The following is a 27,372-nucleotide window of genomic DNA, read 5'->3' on the forward strand; positions in this document are numbered from 1 at the left end:
AAGTTAATACAACTAAATTTTAAAAGTAATTCTAATATATTTACATTCTCAGTGTGTTGCCCAAGAGGTTGTCGCTAGTGTGTTGCAGACAGACATTTTATTCCATTAATTTTCTGATGTAGGGAGAAATTGCCAATAACACACTTGGCATCCTCTTAAATCTGCACTTATGACTGTCTCTTTCCCATGCACTTCAGACACAATGATAGGACAAATAGTGAAAGAGGGAGGTGGACAAATAATAGTCTTGATTTTTGGATGGGATGCCAAGGAGAGGGTGGCTAAGGAATCCCTGATCTGTGTTAGCTCTTGTTCCCTTCAGACAGTCACATTAAATCTGTTCCTAAGGAGAGACAAGCTAAAGGCAAACTTATCCCAGAGGTAGAACACAGACACAAAACCCCTGTGCTTAGGGGACCCTATTCTGGGAGGAAATTGCCTCTTTGTGATGTACTCATGAAAATCCTCCACTGAAGGACCCAATAACTCATCTCCTGCAGACCTAAACCAACCAGCCTAGCTACCAGGACTACTCCAACCATGGAGGAAAAGAAAAACATCTGTCAGAGCAGCAAGTGTTTCAGTTACCAAAGTCCCACTCAGGGAAAGTCTCCTGAAAAAACAGTGAAAGCAATCTCGAAGACTTCAGGATGAAGCTCTTCCAATCAAAGATCCCTTATTGGGTGGAACAGGCTGGTTTACATGTGTTATGGAAATGGGTTAACATGTCAGGTGTCATGTCTGTCTGTCATTTGGAACAGCAGTACAGTCTAAGCTGAACATTTTCACTAATGTAGACAAGCTTGGTGTCACCTCTCATGAACAGGGTCCACAGCCACAGTCAGCAGGTCATGTATACATATGGAATTTAATTAAGGTCACCAGAGATAAGGGCCACCACTGAGAAAGTAGCTTCAGCTGATTGCTAATAGATATCATAGAATTGCTTGCCAAATTAATTTCCAGTATTTAAGGACTTGTCTGTAATACATGACCTGAGGAAGAAATGGACTACATATCTGCATATACTAAATGGCTGCTTTGAGAAAATCTGGTGACCTGTTGTTGAATTGGCTGATTTGTTCTTTACTCTCTTGGGGTAAAAAAAAGCAGTCAAGAACTGAAACTACCCAGAGATTTCGGCTCATGAACATCAGCTAAAACTCACAAAGAAAAGCAATGGAAAAATGACACTGCTGCTATGACTGTGAAATAGTACTCTCTAAGTCCAAGGACAAATTCCTCCATCATTCCCCTCAGAGAAAACTATCATCCTAGGGAAACCCCGGATCTGCACGTGGGGTGAAGACTATGTTGCTTATGACATTTATTCTGGTCTTCAAACCACCATGAGCCAGGCCCTCTCTGCAGCTGGCCAGCAGAGTTCTGCCCAGACCAAGCCAGCCTTGCAGATGCACAGCAGCTGCTGTTGACCCAATCCTGCTTACCCCAGGAAAGGAAATATGTCACTAACAGCAAAAGAGAAGTTACGCCTTTTCAGCTGACTCATTACCAGAGCAGTCTTTGCCATCAACACTGCAAATCCCTGAGGCATCTGCAGGCAGCTGGGAGCTGTGCAGAGCAAGAGCAACCTGTAAACAGAGCCATGGGACTGGGGGGATACACAGGGAGGCTGTGAACGCTGCAACTCAGGTACTTGAGACACAGGAAACTGCTTAGAAACCACGGGGCTGGTCTGTGTCTGTGCTGCAGCTACTGAATTCCTCTTGAGTCGGCAGAGCATGAACCAGTGGGGTCCTTGGGCTCAGCCCCTCTGCCTGAGCCAGCCCTGTGTTTAGGGAATGCAGTGCCCACGTATAGATCAATTCACCATAAAGAGAAACACCAAAAAGGAACTTACTGTTCTATCGGGAACTTCTACATCTGTGAAACAAACATGCTGCTACTCAGTTCATCTACTGATAACTGGGATATCTACAGCAAAGAAAACAAAGAACACAACACGTTAAAACATCACCTTGAGATTGGCCCATTCATTCTGTCTTCAGTATCAGGTTAATATGTACATCAGTGTCTTATAAAACAGGATCCACTCCCAAGTCTTTCTTTTGCTACACATTAAGTACAATGCTGGCTGCACTACTACTGATGCCTTGTGGAGCACCTGTTGTACTGTGATTTTGACTCCATAGACTACAAGTAAAACAGAAATGCCCTGAAACTATCTGGCTGAAACAGGACTCACACAGCCACAAAGCAACGCTGCACAGGAATTTCTGCTTCCCTCTCATGACCAATACAAGTCTGAGTAAGACCTATTCTACCTGAAAATAACAACAAAACACAGGAAAAGACTGGCAATTCCTACTGCAAGCAGTAAAACACTGCCTAGGACTTATACAGGCAAAACTACTGAAATCCTCATGACCTCACACCAGCAAAAGATTAGATGATGCCCCCAGAGATATTACTGGCATTCAGCATGGCTAACAGCCTCCTACAGAGCAAAGTGACACCCTGATTTCTTTGCAATAAACCTGAGAGCCTGACAAATAAAAATGCTAAAATTAGTCCTGGGGGAAAAACAAATTAAAAAGTTTTTGAAATGTCTCTGGTCTAACTGGAAGAAGCTGTGTCACACCAAATAGTCAGGAAACATCACTAGGACAGGTTGTGCATATACAGTTCAGGACTGGTGCAGAAGCAGCCATCACACTCAGTATCTTCAGAGGAAAGTTTTGGAGAGAATTATGGCTCGGCAGACATGCATGGAATCCTGTACACTTATGGCAGTGCTACAATGGCACGTACTGCACATCCAGAGTCCTTTCTGTAGGGATGGGTGACATGCTATTGGCGTAAAAAAACCTTTCCATTTCACAGCCTCACCCCCGAATTTTGGTTTTTGGTTGTTTGGAGATTTTTGGGTAGTTTTTAGAGTCCCAATTTTGTGGTGGGGGGAGGCCACTTTGCGTTTCCACTTCCACTTTCCAGCCCAGAGAGGACATGCCAAAATACCACAGGGAAAAGATGCTCGGAGTGGTATTTCTGCTTGAGACTGAAAGCAGAAGTGCTGCGGGTCTTTCTTGCGTGACTTGTCCGCACGGGGGATATTCACAGCCCATTTTCGGAGGCCCCGGGGGGAGGTGTGTTTTCGGAGGAGAGCCTGCGCCCCTGCCAATCGCCCATCCCTACGCTCCGGCCGGGCTGGCGCCCATCCCGCAGCGGCAGGAGCGGCCCCTCTCGGATCCCCGGCCACACACACACGCACACACGCACACGCTGCCTCTGCGCGCCCCAGCCTGCGCCCGGCCGGGCGGGACGGCGCTCGACCCCGCACGGGATCCAGCCCTCGCCCGGTCCTCAAGATCTGAACACGTGAAAGAAAGCCATTGAAAGGGCCAAACCTGATTGGCGGTAGCTGTTGCAGCGAAGGGGACGCTGGTGGCAGGAGTTGTTGCTGCAGACACAGTGGTGGGCGTAGCACCGTGCATCATGGGCACTTTCGGAAGGGAACCATGGAAGCGACATACAGGAGGGTGGAGCGTATATATATTTTTGTTTGGTTGGTTGGTTTTTATGTAACCATGGCAACATGTGGTGGATTTGGGGGCGTGGCAGGAATCACAGCAACAAGCCATGTGACATCGTCATGAAGGACACATCGGGGCGCAGCATGCAATCACAGTGCAAAGCAAGACAGCGTTGGGAAAAAAAATAAACAAGAGAGAAGGGGAAAAGCCAATTACAATTATAATTAAGGAAAAAACCAAAACATTCTCAACACTTAGTACATTTATAAGCAGAACAATGATGTATTAGACTCCGAGGGCCAAATTTCCAAAGGGGGGAGAGGATGGGTGTGCTAGCAAAAGCCCACGTCAGCTCGCACCCGTGGGGAGTTAGACACAGCCAGTGCACGTTCCTTTGGGTGGGGACATTTTGGCAAGCGCACCCTCCCGCCCGCCTGGGAAAGCTTGTCCCCTTCCCTCCCCACCCCGTCCCCGCCAGCGACCAGAGGTACATGATGCACTTTGCAGCGGCTGCCGCAGCCCTTTCACCAGGTTTTCTCGCCTCTCTCTAGCAGGGACAATGTTTCGGCACGGGACAGAGCTGGAGGCACGGCAAACGAGCGGCTGGCAGACTGAGCTCTCTCCGTACAGATTCAGCATGCGTCCTTCACACCCTAATTCTACAGGATTTGGCAAAACTCCCCTCTTGCAGGGTGGGGGGATGGAGAGGGGAAGGGACAGAGAGGGGAAAAATACACAAATGCATCTGAACAGCTACAGTTTGCAGGAAGAGCATCCAAAAGGACAACACGGCAGCGGGGAGCTTGGCAGCCTCCTGAAGCTGCACGTCCCGCAGAGCGCAGTGCTGGAAGGGATGCCCTGGTGCACACACGGGCATCCCCCAAACCTGGGGGCAGTTTGTGGGGCAGAGGAGCCCACAGGAAGACCCAGCCATCCCCACAAACATGCAGGGGGGAAGCAGACTTGCCTTCCCCCCACCCCAGCAGCCACGGCCAGCCCCAGCAGGGAAGGAGCATGTGCCTGCGGCTGGGCACGCTCCGGCCACAAGATGTTGGAACGTGTGGGTTGGGGTTTCCTACAGGCAGAGGTGCACTGGAGGGACTCAGCTCCCTGTCATGCAAGCGATGTGTCCTCCCTGTACTATAGGGATAGGCAGGTTCAAGAGCAGAGTGTTGAGCCATTCATACCAGAGCTTCCAGACCTGCTCTTGGAAAGCCCTGCACCCCCCACCACGGCTCCTGCCTCTCTCCCTCTGGCTAGAGCAGGCACACACCTCCATGCTGGTAGTCTTGCATAACCTTGGCTAGAGGATGAAAGCTCAGCTTTCACCCGTCCTGCTGTGCCCAGCAGCTGTAGACAGAGGGGAAGGTCCTCAAAGGCCTGCAGAGGTTTCATCAAGACCCAGATGCTGAGCCTGAACAGAGTGAATCCCTGCAGCACTAATGAGCACGTACTCACTGCCTCCCTGCATCCCACGTGCACCTGCAGTGGCACCTCCCTATGATCTCCTGTACCTGCACACCTTACACTGCCCTACAGAGATGACTCTCCAGCCAGTCCACGATCCAAACCCTGCTTCTCTTGCTGTACAAGCAGCACCCTGCTCTGGCAGAGGGGCTGACCCCAGATGTGTTCCTCCTTAGCACCTTTGTTAAACCAGTCTCCTAAAATATCCTCAGAAGGACAACTAAAACTCCAATCTTAAATCCGCCTGTTGCTTGATACAAAATAAAAATAAGCCAACAGGATCCTCCCACTTCTATTTCCTTGTGTCAGATGACTTAAATGGGTTGTAAAGACATTTAAGTGACAGATTCTTTTCTCTGAAGTGGAACTAAATAGGGGTGGGAACACATCACCTTGGATTCTCTTATTGTAAGTCACATGAAACACTGCACTGCACAGAAATTAAAAGGGATACAACCATTTAAGCCTCAAAGAAGACAGCGGATAGACAGTCACACCACTCAGCCACCCAGGTTCTCACTGATGCATACTAACTTGCAGTCTCTTTCAGATTAGGAAAAGTTGAGAAGTTTGTGTAGAAAAACCTACCAACGCTTGCAGTGGGTGTCATGCACAGAACTGACCCTGCACACCATGCATTGAAGCGTGGAAAGATGAACAAAAGGGATATTTCATTAGTGAAGCTTCAGTGTTAGATATCACTTTAACTAAAAAGCAGGTATTCTCTTTGCAGCATTCAGTATTTAAGCACATGCAATCAGATTCTGCATATTGGTTCATCAATAGTTTAAACTCAGTTTTAAGAGATCATAGCAAACCAAATTAATTCTTTAATTCTTGGGTAGTAGAGAATAGGATCCTCCCATCTTGGTATTAAATGATATAACTGATCCCAGAAATCAGGGTTGTTTGGGATTTTTTCGGTATTGGGTATGCTGATTTCCTTCTGATTGTGTCAACAGAAAACAAATTGCCCTTAAAAGAATGTCATGCTCATGTTAAAATTGACTTTCCAAAAGCAATTTACTCCCGCAAGCAGGGATTCTGATTCAAAGTCTCTAGTTTAAGCTGAAAGAGGCATTTATTTTTCTAGACTTAAAAAAACTTGCAGCGGTGATGCCATTTTCAAGAGACAGCCTGACTCCACCCTGCCATGGCAACCCACAACGCTGATCTCTCAACAACTGAACAGGAGATACTAATAAAAGCAACAGCTCCCTTCTCCTCCCCACAGTGAGAGCTGCGACATGCCACCTCTCTGCCTTGCCCTCCTGAGCACTGCCAAGGCCAAGCCCAGATCTGCAGTCTGATGTGTAACATAAATTCATCACAGATCCGTCCTCTGACTGGAAATTCGCTACTCTGCTCAGCATTAACGACTTCAGACGAGAGCAGGTGCCAGTAAGCAGCCCTGTTATGCATCAGCCCTGCACGTAATTTCATTGCCATGAAACGCTGGCACCACAGCACAGCGAGTGCTGGGTACAGCTGTTTTATGGTGCTCCATCAGAAATGCGTGTCCTTACGTCAACTTTGGCAACCGTGACCTTGAGGAAGAGGAGTGTGCAGCCAGCTGGGGGACTTGGTATTCCCTGAGGCGTCTGTGTTTCCTGAAGAAGTATTTCACTTGGCATCTGTCAGAGCTGTGGTAAGGTCAGCTCAGCCCAGCCCCTCCAATACTTTGCAGAGCACAAGGTAAGAGGCTACTACTCCATCTTTCCATGTAAGAATCCGCTTCCCTGGAAGAACATCTTGGTAGCTGCTGAGTTCTGAGTGTTTCCAAGGGTTCTCATAAGAGAAAGGCCACACGAGCAGAGGGTTTAGGTCCTCACTCCCTGGACCCACACTCCACCTGAGAAAGTTTGCTGCTCTCAGGACAGGATTGTCTCTAAAGCTTTTCCCCCAAACTCAAAGAACAACAGTGCCAAGGTGCAGGTCCACTGTATGCTCACCTCCAGGGGTCAGCCCAGACAAACACTCTGTGTATTTTTGTAAATATAATCTCACAAGCAAATAAAGCATTAAACATTAAAAACACCAGGCATTAATTTTCCTATGATGCTCTGAATGATAATAATGATACTAAAATATGAGCTATCAACTCTGGAATTCAGAGTTATAGTAATTCAGCCACTTACAATACTTTCCACTCCAAGCAGATTTTGTTTTTCATTTGGCTGCAGTTAATTGGCCAGTCAGAAGTCAGTCACATCTGCCACATTAATATTTTCAGTCCTATAAGAATTACTGAACTGCATCTTTCAATTTAACTCTGAGACCTTAAAGGTACAATAAAAGCTGGGAGTTAAATTGCTTTTAAAAAGCTTAGGGTATTGTACTGGTCAAAAGACAAGGAAGAGGGAAATATATGCCTTTAAAGAGGATTATATAATTTGTATTTAGTAAAGACTAACCATTCCCTCTATAAACATCACAGCTGCTGTAATATGTAGGTCAGTGAGATACAAGCTCAGGGAGATGCCTACAGTCTCAAGAGAGCAGGCATAGAGGTCTATAAGACACTTTAACATGAATCCAAAAGAGCGCTATGCAAGAGTCAAAGAATTAATTTGGGATTAACCAGTTGAACCATAAGGAGGAAAAACAGAAAGTATGAATTCAAGAAACATGCAGACATTTTCCTTAGTTTGCTTAAAAAAAAAAAACCCAAACCACACAAAAAGGGCTAAGAAGGCTCTTTACATGTGAAAAGCCCTAATTTGTAGTAGGTGAAGGGAAAAAAGTCAAACAAAAGATGTTACTTTTCCATCCATTTTTAACACGAAACTACACACCCAATACTCTTTTGCTAAGGACTCTTACAAGTAAAACTGCTCATTAGCTGAACACCGAGGTCATAAAATAAACAACCATGATGGTGGGAAAGCAAGGATACACTTACCTGTGGGGATGAATGTAGGCTGTTGCAACTGCATGTTGGCTAGAGCCTGTTGGTAGTGGAAAACGCTTGGGTTAAAGACTGTGGTGGCACCATTGTTTTTTTCAAGTGCTGGCCTCTTTGGTAAAGGTTGAAGTGCACCAGGCGGCAGGGCCTGTGGATAAGGGAGTCATTAAAGACAAGTGGAGTAAATAAAGGGGCCCAGATGTGGGTCAAGCATGCAATAAATAACAGAGGGTCTTGGCTGCAAATCACCTGCAACTCTATCAACTTAGTGAGACAGGAGGGAGGAGAGCAGCTAAGTCACAGTACGAGTAGGAGGTGAAACAACAGCTTCATTAGGTAAGCAGCTAGTAAATGCACCAGGAGGAGAGGCAGAGTCCAGAAAGGGAAGGGATGCTAAGGAGCTTTTCAGCAGGACTGACTTGGGTACAGAGGGAGAAAAAAGCACTGGGAAAAGGAAGGGGACAGGTGATCACCTGTACAGGATGCTACAAAGAGCAGTTGCAGGCAACAAGCATTAAAAACCCCAAAACAAACAGGAAAAATATAGTAGATGACTATTTAAAACTCAAGAATATTAGCATAAGCAACAAATGCCATGGAAAAAAACCAAAAAAATGGATGCTTGCCTCTAGTTCAACACCTGCCTACATGTATGTGTGCATCTGTGGAAGTGTGCACAGTGTGCAGCCAACCCATGTGTCCAGATGGTAAAGCTGTAGCTGTTGCCAATTACACACATAACATTACATTCACAGTAAAATGCATTTCCACTTGTTAGCAGAGAGGCTGGGCAACATGGTCAAGACTGGGCCTGATTCTCCACTGCTCACAACAGAGGCACAGCCCACTACCAGCAGATTTGGACCACCTCCCACTTTATAGAAGGTGGCCTCCATCAGTCAAATACTGCTCACTTGTGATTAACAGTGGAAAAAGCCATTGACAAACCCCTTCTTTTCATTCTATCACACCATTGGGTTTCTTCCAGCCCGTCAAACCTGTTTCATGATCAGACTTGGTAAAAAGCATTAACCCAACTCAGGAACTTTTCTCAGTGAGTTACTCATCATTCATCCAAGCATGTCTCAACAGCAAAGTAGTATGTCAGGTTCTTAAGAGACAGGAATGTTTCTAATGATTTACAGCTTTTCATTGTACCCAAGTAAGAAACCACATTTTTTTCTCCACATTGTGATAGAAAAGGGTCCTTTTTAATTATGCCCCGCAGTCCTTTTGCATGTAACACTCCCATTGACGTCAATGAGATTTACGCACGTGGAAGTCATGCAGAATCAGGTCATTTCTGACTACTTGTTAGTCTGTATCATGTAGCAAAGCAATGGCTGAAAAACAGGGTAATCACTCCTACTTTTATTTTAACAGGTCACAAATGAATGGTTGGTAATGGGGAAGGTTTGGCTAATGAAGGGTTAAAGCTACAAACACACAACACTGGAAGAAAGGACACAAGTAAAGATGTTTTAAAGCCTTATGAAGATCAACACACAACAGAATGTAAGTGAAAGCTTGCAACAGTTTGTCGCCATCTAGAAACAGGTTTCACTTCAATTTGCTTTAGGAGACTGCTCATCTGAGAAATGTTAAGCAACATACTTCCAGGGAAAATATTACTCCATCCTATCTCTACTCACATGGTTGCTTTTGGGTGGTTTTAATATTAAAAAAAGAAAATTAGAAGAAATTACATTTGCAAAAGTGCCCTCAGACATGCACACATCCTCTGCCTATGCTAGTGGGTATCCACTTCTCAGCATTAGGATTTAATCTTCCCAGATTTCTTCTGGCTGCTACCAAAAGACAGCAGTCAAAGATGGGACAATATTCTCAGACACAGACACCAAAATCTTTTACTTAAGATCCATATTTTAGGATGATGTACGAGTTTTCATTTCTAAGTAAGCTTTCATTGTATCTGTGTTAAATCTGCCTGCTACCTACAACTTGGCTGTTTAATGATGGCTGTGTGAACATCCCTCCAGGCACGGGACAGATCTGCAGTTTACAGAGTCTGGAGTAGTTTCATGTACATCACAGAGGTTTTACAGCTTTACAGTGACTGAAGAATTAAATTCATGCTCCTTATGGTACCCAATTGCTAAATAATCCTTTTCAGACACTTCCAAAACCTACCTCAGAAGAAGAACGTACTAATTATAGCAAAGCAACTGTGCCAGGCACATAGTGGACTTCTGACTCCCTGCTTCTTGGCCAAAGGCTGTCACCACCCCAAATCTCACAATGGTAGTGCCAAAAGCAGAACAGCTGAAGGTTTTTTGACCTTGCTGTGATGTCCCCACACACCACAGGACAATTCACAAGCCCAGCACTGCAGTCAGAGGGAGCATACAGACACCAGCAGGTCTCAGGGATGCCAAGACACATCAGATCATCCCATCACTCTCCCACCTAACCTGCTACAGCCCCTTAGGAACAAGGGGAAGAAAGGAGCTATGGCAGCCTCACTCTTGCTCCCTCAACAGCAGCCAGGTAGAGAAACACAAATAAATGCAATATTTCCAGAGTGTTCTAAAGAAACAAACACTCTGCAGCAACTTCTGTGCCACCTGAAGTCCAGCTCACCCACACGGGCTCCGTGGGCAGGGGAGCTAGGAACTCATCTTGATCTGCTTCTGGTTTGACCCAGCCCTGTGGGTCACCCCTCCACCCCAGCAGCTGGAGTAGTGCTCACACAGGATACATGAAGATGTTCTCCTCCTGTTGCCAAGCAATTTTATTTTCCATACCAAGGTGTAGGAGGGCCCAAGGAGACAGAATGATCTGGCTTCAGCCTTTCTCCAGCCTGTGTGCTGAGGTAAGAGCCTCAAGGCAGGAGCACACTACTCACTGAAAGGTTCATCTACATTGCCTTGAAGAGAAATCTAAAATTACACAGGATGAAGCTGGGCCAATAGAGCTTCTGCATGGGGATCTGGAAGGGACACAGGATCAAACAAATGTGTCTCATTTGACACAAGCTACAATTTTTGTATCACTCAGGACCATCAGGAATTGCAGCAGCTCAAGGGGATACAACATTTCTTTCTTGCACCACCTCCTGGTTCTGAAGGAATCCCACAAGCAGAATATACAACAGGCAACAGAGACTCCTCACCACCAAATTCTGTAGCCAGTGTCTCCCCACTGCACCAGAGGAATTAAACTTAAATCCTTACAGCAAAGAACTTACTTGATGAGTTTACCTCATATAGCTGCTTGTGCTTTCCCTCTGGACAAGCTCTGACCACCACAAATACTGCAGCAGTTCCAGACAGTAACTTATTCTGACTTTATTTTTTCCCTGTGTGTTTGTGTGTTACACATGTGTACCCAACCTCTGCAAAGGGATCTGGCCACCTGCACCAGTGAAAGGGTTAATTCAGTTCAGTATCCATGTGATAGTCCTGCACTGATCCAAATGAACAATTTCCACTAATTAAATGCCAGGCAGCCACTCATTTTTGCGCTGGGAAAGCCACATTCCTGCTCCAATGAGCATCTGAACAAAGAGGCTTGTGCCACTTCTCTGCATGGTGTGGAAAGCAATTCTTCGGCAAGACTGACAGATAAAAACACAATGCATGCCAAAGTCAGAATTTCCCACGTGCTGGTTAACAAACCTCTCGTTATTTTTTGACAAGAACTGCAAGAATCTTTGCAATAAACAATTTAATTGCACCTCAAAGTTCCCCTCCGATCTCTATCTCCTGGGACAGGATCACACTTTCACCCTTCTGCACTCAGCAAAGAGGGGCTGGGTCTGCTGCCAGGCATGACAAACACAGAATGATCTGACAGAGGGCAGCGGTAGCACCTGTTCCCAGGCAAGCAGCAGATGCAAAGTGAGCCATTTCCTCTGAAGATCATACACGCTCTTATCATTCATGAAGGGTTCAGAGGAGGTGACACATTCCAACGAGCGGCTGCAAACCTTTCGATGTGTCAGAGCAGGAAGACTCACACAAACAGCTTCTCTCATAGGATTTGTCCAGTTGGGGAGTAGTTATGGGCTCCCCCATCCTCTGCCAGACCGTGTCTCCTCAGAGTGGTGGCTCTTGGAGAGGGCAGCAAGGCACCTTGCTGCTGGCAAGGTCCTGCTTGCCCTGGCTTTGTGGCTGTGTCTGTGTCACCCATGAGCAGAGGAAGTGAGAGGCTGTGATGTCATTCTCAGCATCATTCCACCACTGCTGGCAGAAGCTGGGCCCTAGCAGGGCTTCCTACTGCTGCTGCCTAACAGTCTGATAAGGAAGCCTTTAAGCTGACTACTTAAACCCAAAAGCAAGTCTTTGGGGAGGAAGGAGAGCAGATTGCTTCTCCTCCCTAGCTCTGGGAATGAGAAGTAACATCAGCTTGACAGTTTCACAGCTCCTCTGTGCCCACTCTTCCCTTTCCCTGCTATAGCTGGGCAACAGGAGCTCTTTCTTTAAAATGTATTGTATTCATTATTATTTGGGAAAGCAGGAAGGAGTTGTCTTCTATGGAGCCAGGACTGACAGCACTGTAAGGATGGCTTTTGTCTCACTATGAGCACCATAAAGCTAAGTAAAACATATTATTTAGAGTCAGAAAACAATCAAAGACAGCATATATGAAGACAGCTTGCAGGAAGAAGCTTGGAGAGCAGATCCCATGCTTGAGACTGAAGCAAAAGGCACCCAGAACGAGGTCCCTTTGCTGACACTGGAGAATGAGGGAAGAACCACAGACAGCCAGCTGAAGGGACAGTCATCTCCCCAGCTTACCCACTGCATGAGCTGAGTCCCACACTGCACCTGCTTCAGTTCCCAGCACAGATCCCCAAGGATACTGTTTAACCCTCTTCCCTCTAAGTCTCAGTTGTGTTCATTACACAGAAAACTCCTGTGCATGGCAGATACAAGCCTGGCACTGCCAGGCAATGCTGTGATGTTGGGAATACAAAGAAAAGTGACTGGATCAGTCCCACAACCACCCAGTCCTCTGGCATTTAGAGCAGACCTAATGAGCTAAATTCTCAAATTCTCTCTTAAACATTGCATCTTGTGACTCCAAAGCTGCCAGTGTTTGGAAAAACACTTCAAAAGCCAGAGCTGCCTCCCCCCAAGATTATTCACTGTCTCCAAAACACATTCAGGATTCGAGAGGCAAAGCTCAGACATTAATGGACGGTGTGTGGGGCACAGGATTGGCATGTCTGAACGCACACTGAACATTTCTGGCTGGGATGGGCAGTCTCCCCAGGCACTAACACCACAGACCAAGAGCAGAAGGCTTTCATGCAGACTAAGATGGTTACGTGCAAAGCGAGAAGGTGAAAGGTCCAAGTACCAGGTCAAAGGTTGCCTCGAGCGGTCGCTTCAGTGATCTGACAGCTGTCTGAGTCTTAATTAGCAGGCAGCGAGCACATGATGGCAATGGGCCGGGGAGGGGGATCAAGCACAGTAACAAAAACAGCAAGCAGAGGTGTGTCAAGAGAGAGCAACAATTTGGGAAGGCGAAGAGAAAAAAAAAAATTGAAAAGTGAATGCATTATACAATATATTAAAAAAGACGAGGCATGCACAACATGGGGTGGCTGGGTAATTACCTGGCCTAGTGGCAAGTCAATTATTTTGCCTCGGTAAGTTTTAAAAGTAAAGAAATGTCATCACAGGACATGAGCTTTGGAGCTCCGTCACATCGGCTGGCACAGCAGGGCAGGAGTACTCAGGGATCAGCACCTGCACAGGGACTGGCACTGGGCTCCAGCCCTCATGCTGCAGCTACACATCATGCAGAGGCCAACAGAGCACGCGTGGACAGGGAAGGACCACTGGAAAAGGAGGGAGCTTCAAGCACATGCTTAAGTGCTGTCCTGAACTGGGGACCAAGCCTTACCCAGTTCATCCAGTGCTGCACTGACTTCAGCCAAGCAGGAGTGAATAAAGCTACTACTTGTGCATATCAATAACTGCAGGATTGCAGATTCTAAATCTGTTTTAGAATGTAGACCCATAGCCTGGCATCTGTTTTTCCCTCCAAGAAAATGGAGCACCTTTCTTTCCTTTAATGAAGTCTTACACCTCAACAGGTACAGTAAATGCATCAAACCTTGAAAAGTCAATGAATAATGTAGGCTGTTTTGGTAACAGGGATGATGCAACAAGCCATCAATAAATATTTTACAGGTTCTAGTTAACAGCATACAAATAGGGTTAATTACATTTTTAAGAGGAGCCAGCAGGATGAATAAAACATTCACTGGCTTTGGTTAAGTAGCAGTGTCCTAGATAATTAGTGAAAAAGTCAAGATTCAATTGTGAAAAACACAAGAGTTTCATTTCAGAAGATTATTTTTTGACAGAGCTGGACTCTTATTTCAACAACAATAAAAACAGTAAGAAAACTAATAAATAAACTCTGCAGGACAAATAAACACTGCAGTATAAATTAACTGTTCAAATTACTCTCCAGGTAATACTGATGCTACAAAGAGGGCACTTGTTTAATTTCTACAACTGCCCTGGCTACGCATTAAATTTCATTGTGAATTAAAAACTACCTCCTTTACTATCTTAAGAAAAAGGCATTTATAAAAATTTTAGTGGCCTTAATTCCAAATCAAAGAGGAGATAAGAGCCTTTTAAATATTAATTTTAAAAAATTTTAAGAAATCACAGAAGAGATGGAAGGGACCTCTAGAGATCACTAGACTAACACCCTGCTCAAAGCAGGGTCAACTACAGTAGTTTGCTTGAGACTCCATTCAGGCAGGTCCCCAGTATCTACTGGGATGGGGAACCCTGTTGTAGTGTTAGACTTTTCTTTGGTAAATAAATTTTTCCTTATATTTAAACAGAATGTCCTGAATTTCAATTGGTGCCCATTGCTTCTTATCTTTTCATTGGACACCACAGGGAAGAGTTTCCCTCCACCTTTTTTACCTCCCACATCAGGAATTTATGCACATGGGTAGGATCCCCTGGGCCTCTTCTTCCCTCCCCAGCTCTCTCATCTCTGGAATTAACAGGTCCCATTAAACCAAACTCAGCAGAATGGCAAACATTTATACCAACTAGTAGTCACCTGGTGAGTCTTCCTCGACTCATGTGCAGAACTGTAGATATAAGTTGTCACAATTCAAATTAAAATGCAGGTGGGACGACCTTTACCAGGTTGAAAGCATCAAACAGGTCAGAAAGTTACCCCTGTTTTTTGTCTTGTAAGTCACTAAATCTTGCCAAAGGTGTCAGACATAAGTTTGCTAAGCTCAAGCAATTGATATCATCTGCTTTTTGCAGAGAACAGGCCAGGATCTCCCTAAAAAGGATATATTGTGTATTGAGGAAGCTGAACTGACCCCGATGACTCAGCCAGGGAAGGTGTTGGGTGCTGCTGTACTTGCATTCATGTCACATCACAATGTCATGTCAGCAAATCAGAGGGCTGGGCACCATTTCCCTACCTGGTGAGATGTACTCTGCCACTGAGGGCTTCATGCTGTGATGAGCACAGAGACAGGATGAAGAGATGGGATGCATTTTGCACATGCTCTCAGCTCTCTAGTCAGCCATTTACAAAGCTCTCTACTTTTCCACAAATAACACATACGACACGTGAAATCTCTTAGCAATGGAAATGCTAAGGAGCTCTACTTACCATTGCAGCTGCAGCTGTCTGGTTCACCTGGTGTTGAGCTGCCTTGATTTTGGCTTGCAGGTGTGCAGGGGGATGAAAGTACTTGCATTTCTCCCTAGAGCATCGACCTTTGATGTAATCCATGCAAACTGTAACAGTATTTTCATTTGTGTCTATCATTGCAATATCTATAGGGTGAGCATAGCGGCAATCATTCTCACCACGTGTGCAATTTCCACGCTGAAACTCTCGACAAACCTTAAAAGAAAGTCACATTGTTGAGCAGAACATCAAGTTACTTGTCATTCAGTATTTTCAACACACAATATCAGTTCAGTTGGTCACATTACATCATGTGTATGTTCTAAATCCATGCTCATCTGGGGTAGCACATATATCAACAGACACAGGGGCAACGGGTACTACTCACAACTCCTTCAGGGGATGAAAAAACCCAAAAGGTTAATAAGGCAAATTACCAAATGCAAGTTAAGTACAGAGTTTGTACAGAATGGAAAGTGACCCCAGAAAATCACTGTCATCTTGACAAAACTTTTGCAGCTCAGGATTCCTCCACTGCCTCTAAAGCTTAAATGTTAATAACTCTGTCATTTGTCTCTCACCTGGATTACGTATTTGTTATGGAGCATACTCTTGACTAAGACATTTAATTCTAAATGTTACATGCTACTGCTATTTTCAACAAGTACTTTTCCTTAAACATGAGATGCCTCTTTCACATAGTTTCCCTGCCCTTCACAATAAAGCCCTGACCCTGGCATTACGTGACAGCACATTTGATCACACAGCAATGTGTTTGAAGGCTTTGCCAAAATTACTAGTTGTACTAGGATCTCACAGATCCTCCTAAGTTATGACCACTGAAGCATCAGAGGCAGAGGGAAAGGTTTCACAAAAACTCTGCAAGGTTTCTTGTGTGAGGTACTGAGAGAAGTTGTGGAATAATACAGCAAGTGGTGTAGCTCACATACCAATGTGCAATCAGACTGAGTGTGGGGAAAGGTGAGATGTCAGCAAGGCAAGATAAAGTATATAACACAAAACAATGTGTTTTGAAATTACACCCTTCTCTGCTATCTTCCTGTGTTATAATTTACACCTGCAGGGGCCTCTGAATTAAGGTCCTCAGCCCTTATCTCCTGCAGAGTCTCTGCTTAGGGTTTGAAAGACATTTAAACTCCTCCACCAATAAGTCCCAGCAGGTCATGCCAAATGGAGAGGGAGAGATGTCCTTCCCAAACCCTACACTCACCACTCCCATCAGTGTAATGCTTAAAGCTTTCTCCAAAACCTCAATAAGCCTGTCTCTAGAAAAGGGAAATATCTGTTACTGCCAAAACATCTCCCAACCAACAAAGTTTAAGGGCAGACCATCTACTTGTTTTTTTTGGGGTTTTTTAAGCATGGCAGATCACATACAAAAAAGCAATCCTAACCCTGCTCTAATACCCACTGCTACCAGAAGAGTGAGTTTTCCCAGATTTCCAAGGATTTGGGAAAAGGCCCTGCAGGAGCGTCTGCTGTGGCAGAGAGCAGCAGCACTTTTCTGTGCTAGGAAAGCTGCAAGTTAAACTCTGTATTGTGCTGCATCAGGCCATTTCAGCAGACAGCAACAGCTGGGACCACATGTCCTGTTCATCCCTGTCAGCAGTATTGTATCAGATGTCCAAATACCTCCAGTTTATCCGTACGCATCAGTTTCTGCCCAGCAGAGCCTCCTGGTACTGTAACAGTAGGATTTCCAGAAACCAGGACAGGAGTATTTGGTAAAAGCTCTGCAGGAACTAAGCCCATCCCAGGAGAAACATGACTCAGGTAGGGACTAAAAGCCATTGTGGGGCTTGTTGCAAGCGATGGAGTCACAGGAAACGTTGTCTGTGTAGAGAAAGAGGAAAAACAAACTATTAGTTAAAAAGCTCTGTCTTGGACTACCCATCAAAGCCTTGCATCACACTTCAATCCTTTTAGACAATTTGATTAGCCACATCAAAATGCTGTGCTCTCCAATCTATTCATTTATTGCCATTTATTTGTGATCCATTTGCTTCTCCTGACTCACAGATTTGTGACTCATCCTGAATACAAGGCATCTTTATTTGTCAGATCAAAGCATATTGATGATCTTTTATAGTTTAATGACACAATTAACGATTTCATGCCAGCAATTAGGGCAGGCCCAAATTAAACAGACTTCTCATTCCCAAAAAACATCTCAGCTTCCTTATGCCTACACTGCAATGCTGTAGAGACTCCAAGGTAAACTGCAGCTTCAGGAGCTGGAAGCAGGAACTCCATTAGCTGCACTGCTGTATCCACCACCAGCCCACCCTGAGCTCCATGTCAGCATGGCCAGTGAGCCTGAGGTTAGACCAAAGGCATCAGTCAGTCAGGTGAGGTATCTCTGCTGCAATACACTCAGTTGGACAGGCATCCTGGACACTTGGGGTTGGTTTCAGAGTGTCAACAGACTCCAGGTAAAATCCATTTTGCAGAAGGATCTAAGCCTGTGCTCCATGTGAATGGCAACAAGAGGACACCAAACTCATTAATGTCACAACATGCCAGATCTCATGGCTTTGGCAAGAGCAGGTGAGTCTTAGGCTTGGAATAGCAATGACAGAGTGTTCCAGATGAGATGGCTCAGGTGGACCAGGTGTGAGGTCAAGATCCCACCTGTGCTACCAAGGAACCATGTTGTCTTTGGGACAGAGCAACAGGCCATAAAGATGTTGGCCACTTCAGGTCCCTACATGGCGTTGGGCAGGTCCTCTGAGAGCAGCAGAGGCCAGAAGCACTTCCCTGACCTGAGCTGCCCCAGCAGCATTTGTCTGGAAAAGGAGTTGCTGTGCTGGCAAGCAGGTGAGCACAAGGCACCTAAGCAGATGCTCAGTTCAAAGTCTGGGACTAGCCCCTATAGCCAGGGAGTTTGTGAGGTTTTAAAGTACCAGATCCAAAGTATTCTTGGGAATAAAACCAATTTCAGCTGATGAAAAACTCCACCTGCCCCCGCTGAAGATGAGAGCACGCATGGCAGCACTCCTGCTCCTGTAGCAGGGGCTCAAGCAGCCCCCTGGGAAAGCAGGCTGAAACTTGTAACCCTTTTTCATTTTCCCTCCTGTCACCTGCTCCACTGTGAGCTCTGGGTTCCAGTTAAAGCTGCTCATTGGCAGGTGTCTATGATATCATCCTTGGGAGCTACAGCCTCTATTTGGCAATAAATACAAGTGTGCTTACACAATGGCCTGGGGCAGTTTTTTCGCCCTACACATCATTCCCTCCTTTCTTTCATTTGGTACTTCTAGTCCTGTGAATTTGTAAAAGAAATCACATATGGACAATGTGTTTCTCAACAGCATCTTCATCCTGGTACTTTCATGCTTTGCTTGTTGTGATGTGGAAGAAGCTAACCCACAGTAACTCCAGCCAACTGTTCTAACCCAGCTTTAGTCCTTCCTAAGGGCAGTGACAGCAAGCAGCTCCCGAGCTGATGGGAAAGGGAATTGCTGACAGAATACATCCCGTTTTCTCCTCCTCACTGAGGAGACACAGCTTCCTGCATCAGTGGTACTGGATGCTTTAAGTGTAGCAGAACCAAATAATTCTCCTTCTGGGAGGGATTTCCAATTTTCCTTCTTGTGAGCCTTAGTCAAGCACTGCTTCAGCTGTTGGGAGACTTCAGCCACTAAAGGCAGAGACTCCCCAATCCACAGCCCTTTATTAAATAATTTTCTTCTCTCTTTCAATTCTCTGTGGCTCCCAGACATTTTACACCTTTTGTTGCTAAAAAAGCTCTTTAAAATTTTCAAAGCTGTGACTCTCTGAACACTTTAGTGAGAAGGCAGCATCCATTAGACTGTTTTCTTTTGTGTGAGTACCAGTAATTACAGTGGTATCTGCTGAACTTCTGTCACCATTTGCACCATAAATGCTATTTTAAGGAGCTTCTCCCGCCTGGCCAGTCTGCACAGGTTATAGTGGGGCCTGACATCTTGTCAGCTTCTGTTTTATGTACCCACAGCAGCCCAACCCTTGCAGTACAAGTGGCTTGCACAGTTGTGTGGCAAACCCATCCCATGTTTTTCAGCACCTAATACAGCAGAAGTGTTCTGACTGAGCATGTGGGGCACAAACATTGCTCCAAATGCCAAGAAATCTTTAAAGCAAGATTCTCCTCCTTGGGTCCAAACAGCCAGCAGCCAGGCCAAGGACCTAAGACAAAGGGAAGATGTTCCTCCCACTGCTGAAGGAGGGATTTGTGCAGACTGGGAGTTCTAGGGGCTTACAACACCTCACACTGAGTGAATTAACCTGAAAGATTCACTAAGAGATGATATACCAGCCCTTTCACCAAAGAGTGAAAAAGGTTCACTACAAAAGTGGCAGCAGGACCTGCTCCCTGAAACACAATCCCCATCTCCCCCAAAAGCAGCCCCCTCTTCTCACTGGGGTCAATCAGCAAGGGCTAATGGATCCAAACCCAAGCTGAAGTGAGTGGAGAAAAAGTGCATGAGGAACAACTGAGTAGTACGATCCACTTGCAATCCCGGAGACCTGCAGAGTGATGCTTGTAGGAGCAGGATGAGGTTTTTATTGCTGCTGCTGTTTGCTCACCCCTTCCCGTGCCCTGGCATCTGCTGCCGCGTTCCCAAGGTTTCACGGGCGCTCCTTCTCCATGCACCATGTGCCTGCTTCCCTGATTGGAAGTGACAGTTGTGTTCCACACCCTGCCCGCAGGCTGGGGCTGAGCTCGCAGCCAAGTGGGTGCACAGCCAGGGAACAGGCAGACCTCACTCGGCATATTAAACCTACAAGAGCTGAGGTTTTAAGTCTGGAGTTCTCTGAGAACTGCGCCTTTGTGAGCTGGCACCACGGAGCTCTGTATTTATTGTGGCTGATGAGGGGAAAAGATGGGCTGTGCTCACTGCCAGACCCGGCTGCCTGTCTTGGATTGGGAAATCCAGTCTGGCTCATGCATCAGTACCAGTAATAGGGATGCTGCCAGCCAATTCTTTCCTCTACGTCTGTGCAGGTCCCCCGTGTCCTCAGGGAATGTGAGCAAATCTCCTCCTTGCAGCCAGAACCCAAACGTAATTTTTACTCCAAACAGACCATCCTCAACATGCCTCCTGTCCACCTATTGTGACAGCTGTGCTGCTTTTGGCTGGGATACAGTTAATTTTCTTCACAGTAGCTGGTGTAGGGCTGTGGTTTTGATTTGTACTGCAAACAGTGTAGATAATTCAGGGATGTTTTTGTTGTTTCTGAGCAGTGCTTACACAGGGTCAAGGGCTTTTCTGCCTCTCACCCCACACAACCAACAAGCTGACTGTGGGGGCAGCACAAGGAGTTGGGAGGGGACAGAGGACAGCTGACCCCAAATGACCCAAGGGATACCCCAGACCAAATGTTGAACATGTATATCATGTTCCTGATATAAAGCTGTGGGAGGAAGAGGAAAGGAAGGACAGGAGACCTGATAGAGCAATATTATGGCGGTACACTAAAAAAACAAACTCTTATCTTAATTGTTGGTGTTCTCTAGGGCAAAACAAAAGGATTGAAAGTATCAGCATTTACTCCTGCTGTCCCCCTTAAAGCTCTTGCTAATTCAGGAAATAAAGAGACAGGTTTCCTTGCAAATCAACTTTTATAAATCACAGCATAAAGACATTACCAGCAACTCCTGTGCAGAATGAAACAGGTTACAGTGCAGCAGCAAAGGGTTCAGGCTGGTAGCAGCTCACAAGACTGGTTTACTGAGTATTAAAATGCTTGTAAGAATAGTAATAATTTTAAAAAGCTGAAATGGCTGTTGTGAGAACACATCTCAGGGGAGGGTTGCCAAGGACTTTGACAGCTCTGAGCTCCTTGCAGACCTCAAATATGGAAGCTGTGTTTAAGGTGTGAGCAGAGAGAGAGAACCGTCCCAGGGAGGGACATTTGTCACCACTGGTGACGACAGAACCTGGAACAGCTGATTTTGTTAACAATCTAGAAAGTTGGATTCGATTTGGCTAGCAGAAATTGTGCTAAAGCTGGAGAAGAAACACAGAGTGGGTGTGAAGAGGAAGGCAGAGGAGCGGTTGGTGTTTTGTCAAACACAAGCACTGTCTCAGCCAGGAAGTGTTGATTCTGAGTTACCTCAGACCCTAAAAAAGGGAAAGTCTGAAAATGAGAGGCCCACTGTAAATACAGAGGTGTTGATAGCCTGAAGGAGGGGAGACAGGTCACTGCTAAGCAGCTATATATGGAAAGCACACAAAAAAACAATGGCAGCTTACAGTCTGGTGACAGAAACTGAAGACAAAGATCGTGTACTGGCAAGATTGAAAACCTTGATATTAAAAACATAATTGATGCTGCCAGAAAACCCAAAAATCTGTGTTCCCCTCCAATGTAACTGCATGGGACTGGCTGGCTGCAAAACCACCGTCCAACATGAAGGCTGAGCATGCTTGGAGTGGATCCAATGGGCCAAAGCATCTAGCTAACTATCACCAAGATGCTCATTTCCCCAGCCAGACTGCAGACACACTCCTAGCTCAAAGAATCCCTCATTTGTGGGCTGCAGTAGTGTAAAAGACAAGTGTTAACACCCCACAGCATTGTCTCTTGGCAGATACCAGCTTCTGGGTGGACCAGGGTACGTGTGTTTATTCATTCCTATCATGCCTTTGACTAGAGGCTGAGATATAAATCAGGTTTTTGCTGCATGGAACAAATCCCTGTGCAAAGCACCTGTTGAAATTGGCTCAAGCACTTTCTCTAAGCATCACTGTCAAAAAAGTTGCTCATCCTCTGCTTTAACCTCTCCATCAGCACCAAGGAGTGCTGCTACTCCAGGAGGGGACAGAGGGCTGGATTAAAGTCTGGGCTGTCTTCAGGAACATGGGTGACTTGGAACAACCGTGATAATCCTGTCTACAAAGGCCTTGACATGAAGAAAAGACAAAGAGCTTGAGAACAAAGAGAGGAAACAGCTTCCCTAAGCAGCAGGAGCGGCAGCTGCAGGGCAGGAGTGGTGGCAGGTGTGTCACTACTGTCATGCTCCGTCAACACCTTGTTGTTCAGGCACTAATGGGGAAGCATCAGGCAAAGCAGTGCCCTGTTCCACCACGACCCTGGGCTAAAACACCTCCATGGTCAGCTCCAAAAGTCTGTCCCACACTGTTGCAAAGGGATAAAACAGGATGGAAAGGGTGGGGACTAGGCCCAAGGTGCAGCCCTTTTTGGATGGTCTTGCACTGGCACACACAGGACGCAGTGACGATATCTGACACAACATTTACCAAAGTAACTCCTCCTATCAGTGCCAGAGTCCAGCTCACAGACAGACACCACCACTTCAGGAAACCTGGTGAAAAGCTGCTACGTTCAAGCGTTAGTTTGGTTTGGATTTCGTGGGGGGTTTTGGTAGTGGTTTGTTTTTTTAACTTGGTAGCTTTTCTGGTGATATTGCGCTTTGTCTAAAGTGCATGTCTAAAATGTCTAAGCATTCAGCTATTGTTTGGAGCTATTAAGCATGCTATTTCAAATCCCATCTCTGGCAAGCATCCCAATTAAGCAGGCATCCCGTTGATCAGCTTTCTGATCACATGGGATTTGTTCTGCTGCTGCATCAGATACAATACTTTCTGCTTTGCCGAATTTCATGCGTAACCAGAAAGAGGCCCCACCCTTCTCATTTAGAGAGAAAAAAATTCTCAAAGCCAGCTTCCACTGACAGCATCTTTGGGAAATCAAAGGCAGTTGAAAGAGCAATCTCTTGTTTGTCCTGAAATTGGTGTGGAGCAAGTTGGGCCGCAGGAATTAGACCAAGAGCTTGTTTAGTCTGAGTAAAGTGTGGGAAAGCAGGAAGGGAGCAGTCACTGCAGAAGAAATTCTTATTTTTCTTCTTTGCCCATGTCTCCCTCATGGCGCAATTTAGAAACCAGGGGCCTTTCTCATCAGATAAGGTTACCTCTGAAATGAGAAGACTAATCAGACAAACCAACACATTCAGCCTCAGCGGCAATTTAAAAGGCAGGAGTAAAATTTAGGAGCATACTGGACCTGCAAGATTGCAAAGTGGGAAGATGGGAACTTGCCAAAGAGGAAATCCCAAAAATGCTTTGAATAGCCAGCCAAAGAGCATCCAACGTGAATTCCTCACAGAGGAAAACTTCAAATAGGAAGGGTTTGCTTTTGGTACAGGGCTTGGAAATCCATGCCACTATTTTGTGAGAATTCAGGATTTCCTTCTGATGTGGACACACTTCCAAGCTCCGCAAAAAAGAGGTGCAAGACTACAGCAGATAAGAGCCTAAGGCACAGCACAATTAAAGACCTTTTCTGTGGACAATTTACTCTTCTGTCTCACCTTTCCATCTTCAAAACGGAAAGAATAAACAGAATTTTTCTAGCTTGTAGGGCAGGGCCAAGATAAAACTACTAGCAGACACAGAGGATGATCAGAGCGATGGCAAACATGGAAAAGCCCCCAAAACACAGGAGAAATATGCCAGACTGAGGAAATGGCCCAGTCTGCTGGCAGACCACCATCATGAAGGGACACTAGCCAGCTTTCCCTGCTGAAACAGGGAAACCTCCATCACAAGCTCTTACACCAAACATCACAACAGCCTCCAATGAGGAGGAATCCTTCCCTGCTCTCTGGTGAGAATAAACCAGAAACATCTGAGCTTTTCAAAGCTGGGGTGACGGATGCTGAGAGGCCAGGAGGCCAAGTTCAGGCTGGTTCACAGACTTGACATCTCCAGGCTAGAAGAGCCTGTCCAAAGGGTTTGTCCAGTCCTCCCGTGTGGCACAGCACAAGGAGCCTCACCCAACTGCAGCACACTAAGTGTACATTGTCCCAGGAAAGATACTCAGCCCCAACTTTAAACTGAGAACTCCTCATTAACTCTCAGTGCAGCTTATTCACACCAGCATTGAAGAGCTGCTTCAAGACCTCTGACAGTTCTTAAAATATACATTGTGACAGACTAAAACTCAGCTGACAGATGTCAGATACACCAACCAGCAGAAAAAAGCCAGCCTCTCCCTGGCGTAACAGGGTTCTCCAGCCTGAAACCTGTTTTAACTGACAAGCAAAAAGCAGGGACAAGCAGTGAAAGCTTCTCTGAACTACCTGCTCTGCAAACACCTATCTCCCACAGGCTTCCCTTCCTACCTGAAGAGAGGCAAATCTTTCCTGCTCTTATTCTAAATCAGCATAACTGTGAAAAACAAGTGACAGGGCTGTGACATTAGCACAGCTCTCTGCTGGGACAACTGCAGTGGAATGGGTCTCACTCCCAGACATTAAAAAGGATTAAAGTCTAGGTAGGATTCATCTTCTCCAGTTTTAGTCCAACAGTGCAACACATCTAGTCCAAGGGAGTCAGCATCATCTCAGTGCAAAACAACTATACAAAACAGGATCCACTGAAATTGAGCCACTTCTGGAACGTACATCAATCAGCTGGTCAAATAAGCAGCTGGTGCTAAGACCCTTCCACTTGAAGCCCTGAATCTCAGCTCCTCAGTTATCAGAGGAAAAGAGAGACATAGCTTGCAATGAGATGCACAGGTGGCATCAGACACCCCTCTGGAAGACTCTGCCCAGTTCTGTGCAGCACAGACAACAGCCTGAGCTCAGGCAGAGGGCTGGGGCCTCCATGAACAAACAGGGGAGGAAGAGGGAGCAGTGTGACCCCACTGGACCCGTGTCTGTGACTCACAATTGGCTGTAGCTGTGCGCCCGGGAGCATGAACTGCATCTGCTGAGCAAACATGGCTGCGGCCGTCTTCTGCTGGATCAGGTTGTTGCGTCCATTTATTTCAAGTTGTGTTTTTAAATGTGGGGGAGGGTGGAGATATTTGCAGTTCTCTCGGGTACACCGGCCCTAAAAAACATAATGGAACAGCATTTCAGTGATTGTAACACCCAGGGCAGCCAGAGAAATTTAATTAAGGATTGTTTGGGTTACTGGAACAACACAATCATCGAGGCGGAGGCAGCTTGGTAGCTACTGTGCCTCTTTTGTGATTTTTCTATAGTAGGTGAAGAGAAGAGCAACATGACTTCTCCTGCAGTAACACTGACTGAATACTATCAAGCTAAACCAGAAAGTCAGGCTTCCTGATGTTAAAATGACCGTTCTAAGAAAAAGCCCCAAACAGTCTAACACAAACACAAATACTTTCAGAAGCTAGTGGCAATAATTACAGAAACAACAACAAAAATTCCCTATTTCCTTGTGTGGGTTGTTTCCCCCTCCTTCCCAACAGCAGACCACTTAATTGGCCCTGACAACCAGACAGCAAGTAACAAAACTGTCTCCACCACTTCCCCAGCTGCACTGGATAAAGCTTTAAGAGGACAGCCCTGCAAGGCAGCACCTCTGATCCACAACATGCAGTTACCCTGAGATGCTGAGAGCTGGCAGTCACAGGAGGAAGCACCGAAACGATTTTCCCCTTTTGTTCTTTTATTTGTCAAAAGTGATGTGTGTTGCACCACTGACTCCTTACCCTCTGCAATAAACATAAGCACTGGCCATGCCAGTGGCTCCTAAAAAACAAGAGATCACTAATGTTATCCCTGCAAATCAACTGAGATCATCACTTAAAAAACATGTATAAACTGTGCCTTACTTTAATAGTGCTTGCAAGACACAAGAAGATAAATAAGAAAGCTAGTAACAAATGTTGTCATTAACATGAAATAGTTCTTGAAAAATAAGATTTTTTTCTCTCCCGCCTTTCTTTTTGAATTTCTTCTTCAAGAAACAAGAGGCACACAGAAAACATGAAATACTTAATGTATTAACTATATGCAAAAATGGTGACTTTTTTGAGGAACAAATTCTTTTGAGCTATTCAAAGCCTACTAAAATAAGGCCAGACCTGGAGGCCACAGAGCTGTTCCATGACAGATAATTAATAATGGTTTCTGCAACCAGCAAAGGCACAGGACCATCCATTATCCAGCCTGTCCCAGGTACAGTCATAAAGGGCTGGACACAGAGTCCTCAGACTCAGCATAATTAAGTTTGCTTTCCAAAAGGGGCATATCAGATGACCCCCTGTACCTGTCCCTGGTTAGCAGGATCACAGGCAGCAGAGCTGTAACCCCAAATAGATCCACAAGGACACAGCTGTTACACAAGGCTCAGGTAGGAACCTCCTGGGATCAGCCCCTGCTGCATCCAGGATACTCCCCTGGGGATTCTTTAAGGTTTTTTTGCAAATATACAGGTGGAACCACTGGACAGTCCAAGTACCACTGCAGAAAGTCAACACCATAACCCACTGCAGGGACTGGTTCCAATCCCCAGCCAGGTTCCTCCCAGTGTGCAGCTTGCTGTAGAGCAGCCTGAGATTTTCAAGCTTTACTCCTCCTGGGGGGGATAAAAGCATCACTGGGGAGAGGGCTGCAGAGCCTGACTGCAGCTTTAAACGGGCTGTTTGACACAACACGTGTCATGGGAACAGGCTCCTCTCTTATCTGCTCCGAGGAGATCAGAGTTAAACAAAAGGCAAATAATTAAATGCAAGAAGCAATGGGCTAAAGCCAGCGGGACAGGAAAAAAAACAACACTTCCAAACTTTAGCAGCCTGCCTTGGTGGAATGAAAACTCTCTGCCCTGCTCCTAAAAGAGTCCAGTGGCTCCCAGCAACCCAACTCAAAACCAGACAGGCTTTTTAATGCTATTGTTTTGGCTTCTCAGCAACCCAACAGCCCCAGATTCCCAGCAGTGAGTTAATTGCTCACAGGCCCTGAGGACACAAATCTTCATCACCAGACACTTTCTCACATCTGTGTGAAGTGAGGGTAAAATGGCAGCTGGCTGGTGCTTAGATACCAGTGCCACTACAAAGGAAATA

General features: G+C 45.8%; 1 protein-coding gene across 4 annotated transcripts in view; it reads right to left on the minus strand.

Moving 5' to 3' along the window:
* MBNL3 (muscleblind like splicing regulator 3) overlaps positions 1 to 27,372 on the minus strand; it is a 59,935-nt gene that overhangs the window by 7,577 nt on the left and 24,986 nt on the right. For 2 of the 4 annotated variants that reach the window (XM_083884034.1, XM_083884033.1), the window contains exons 2-7: positions 25,224 to 25,388; positions 17,176 to 17,376; positions 15,502 to 15,738; positions 7,864 to 8,014; positions 3,369 to 3,463; positions 1,862 to 1,935 (exon numbers count right to left, since the gene is read on the minus strand). In XM_083884034.1, coding sequence (XP_083740160.1) covers positions 1,879 to 1,935; positions 3,369 to 3,463; positions 7,864 to 8,014; positions 15,502 to 15,738; positions 17,176 to 17,376; positions 25,224 to 25,388 — 906 coding nt within the window. In that variant the 3' untranslated portion in view covers positions 1,862 to 1,878. The remainder of the gene's footprint in view (positions 1 to 1,861; positions 1,936 to 3,368; positions 3,464 to 7,863; positions 8,015 to 15,501; positions 15,739 to 17,175; positions 17,377 to 25,223; positions 25,389 to 27,372) is intronic. The other 2 variants (XR_014592522.1, XR_014592523.1) reach the window with 1 other exon arrangement.

This window comes from Zosterops lateralis (genome assembly GCF_965231275.1).
Source record: "Zosterops lateralis genome assembly, chromosome: Z".
Taxonomy (NCBI): domain Eukaryota; kingdom Metazoa; phylum Chordata; class Aves; order Passeriformes; family Zosteropidae; genus Zosterops; species Zosterops lateralis.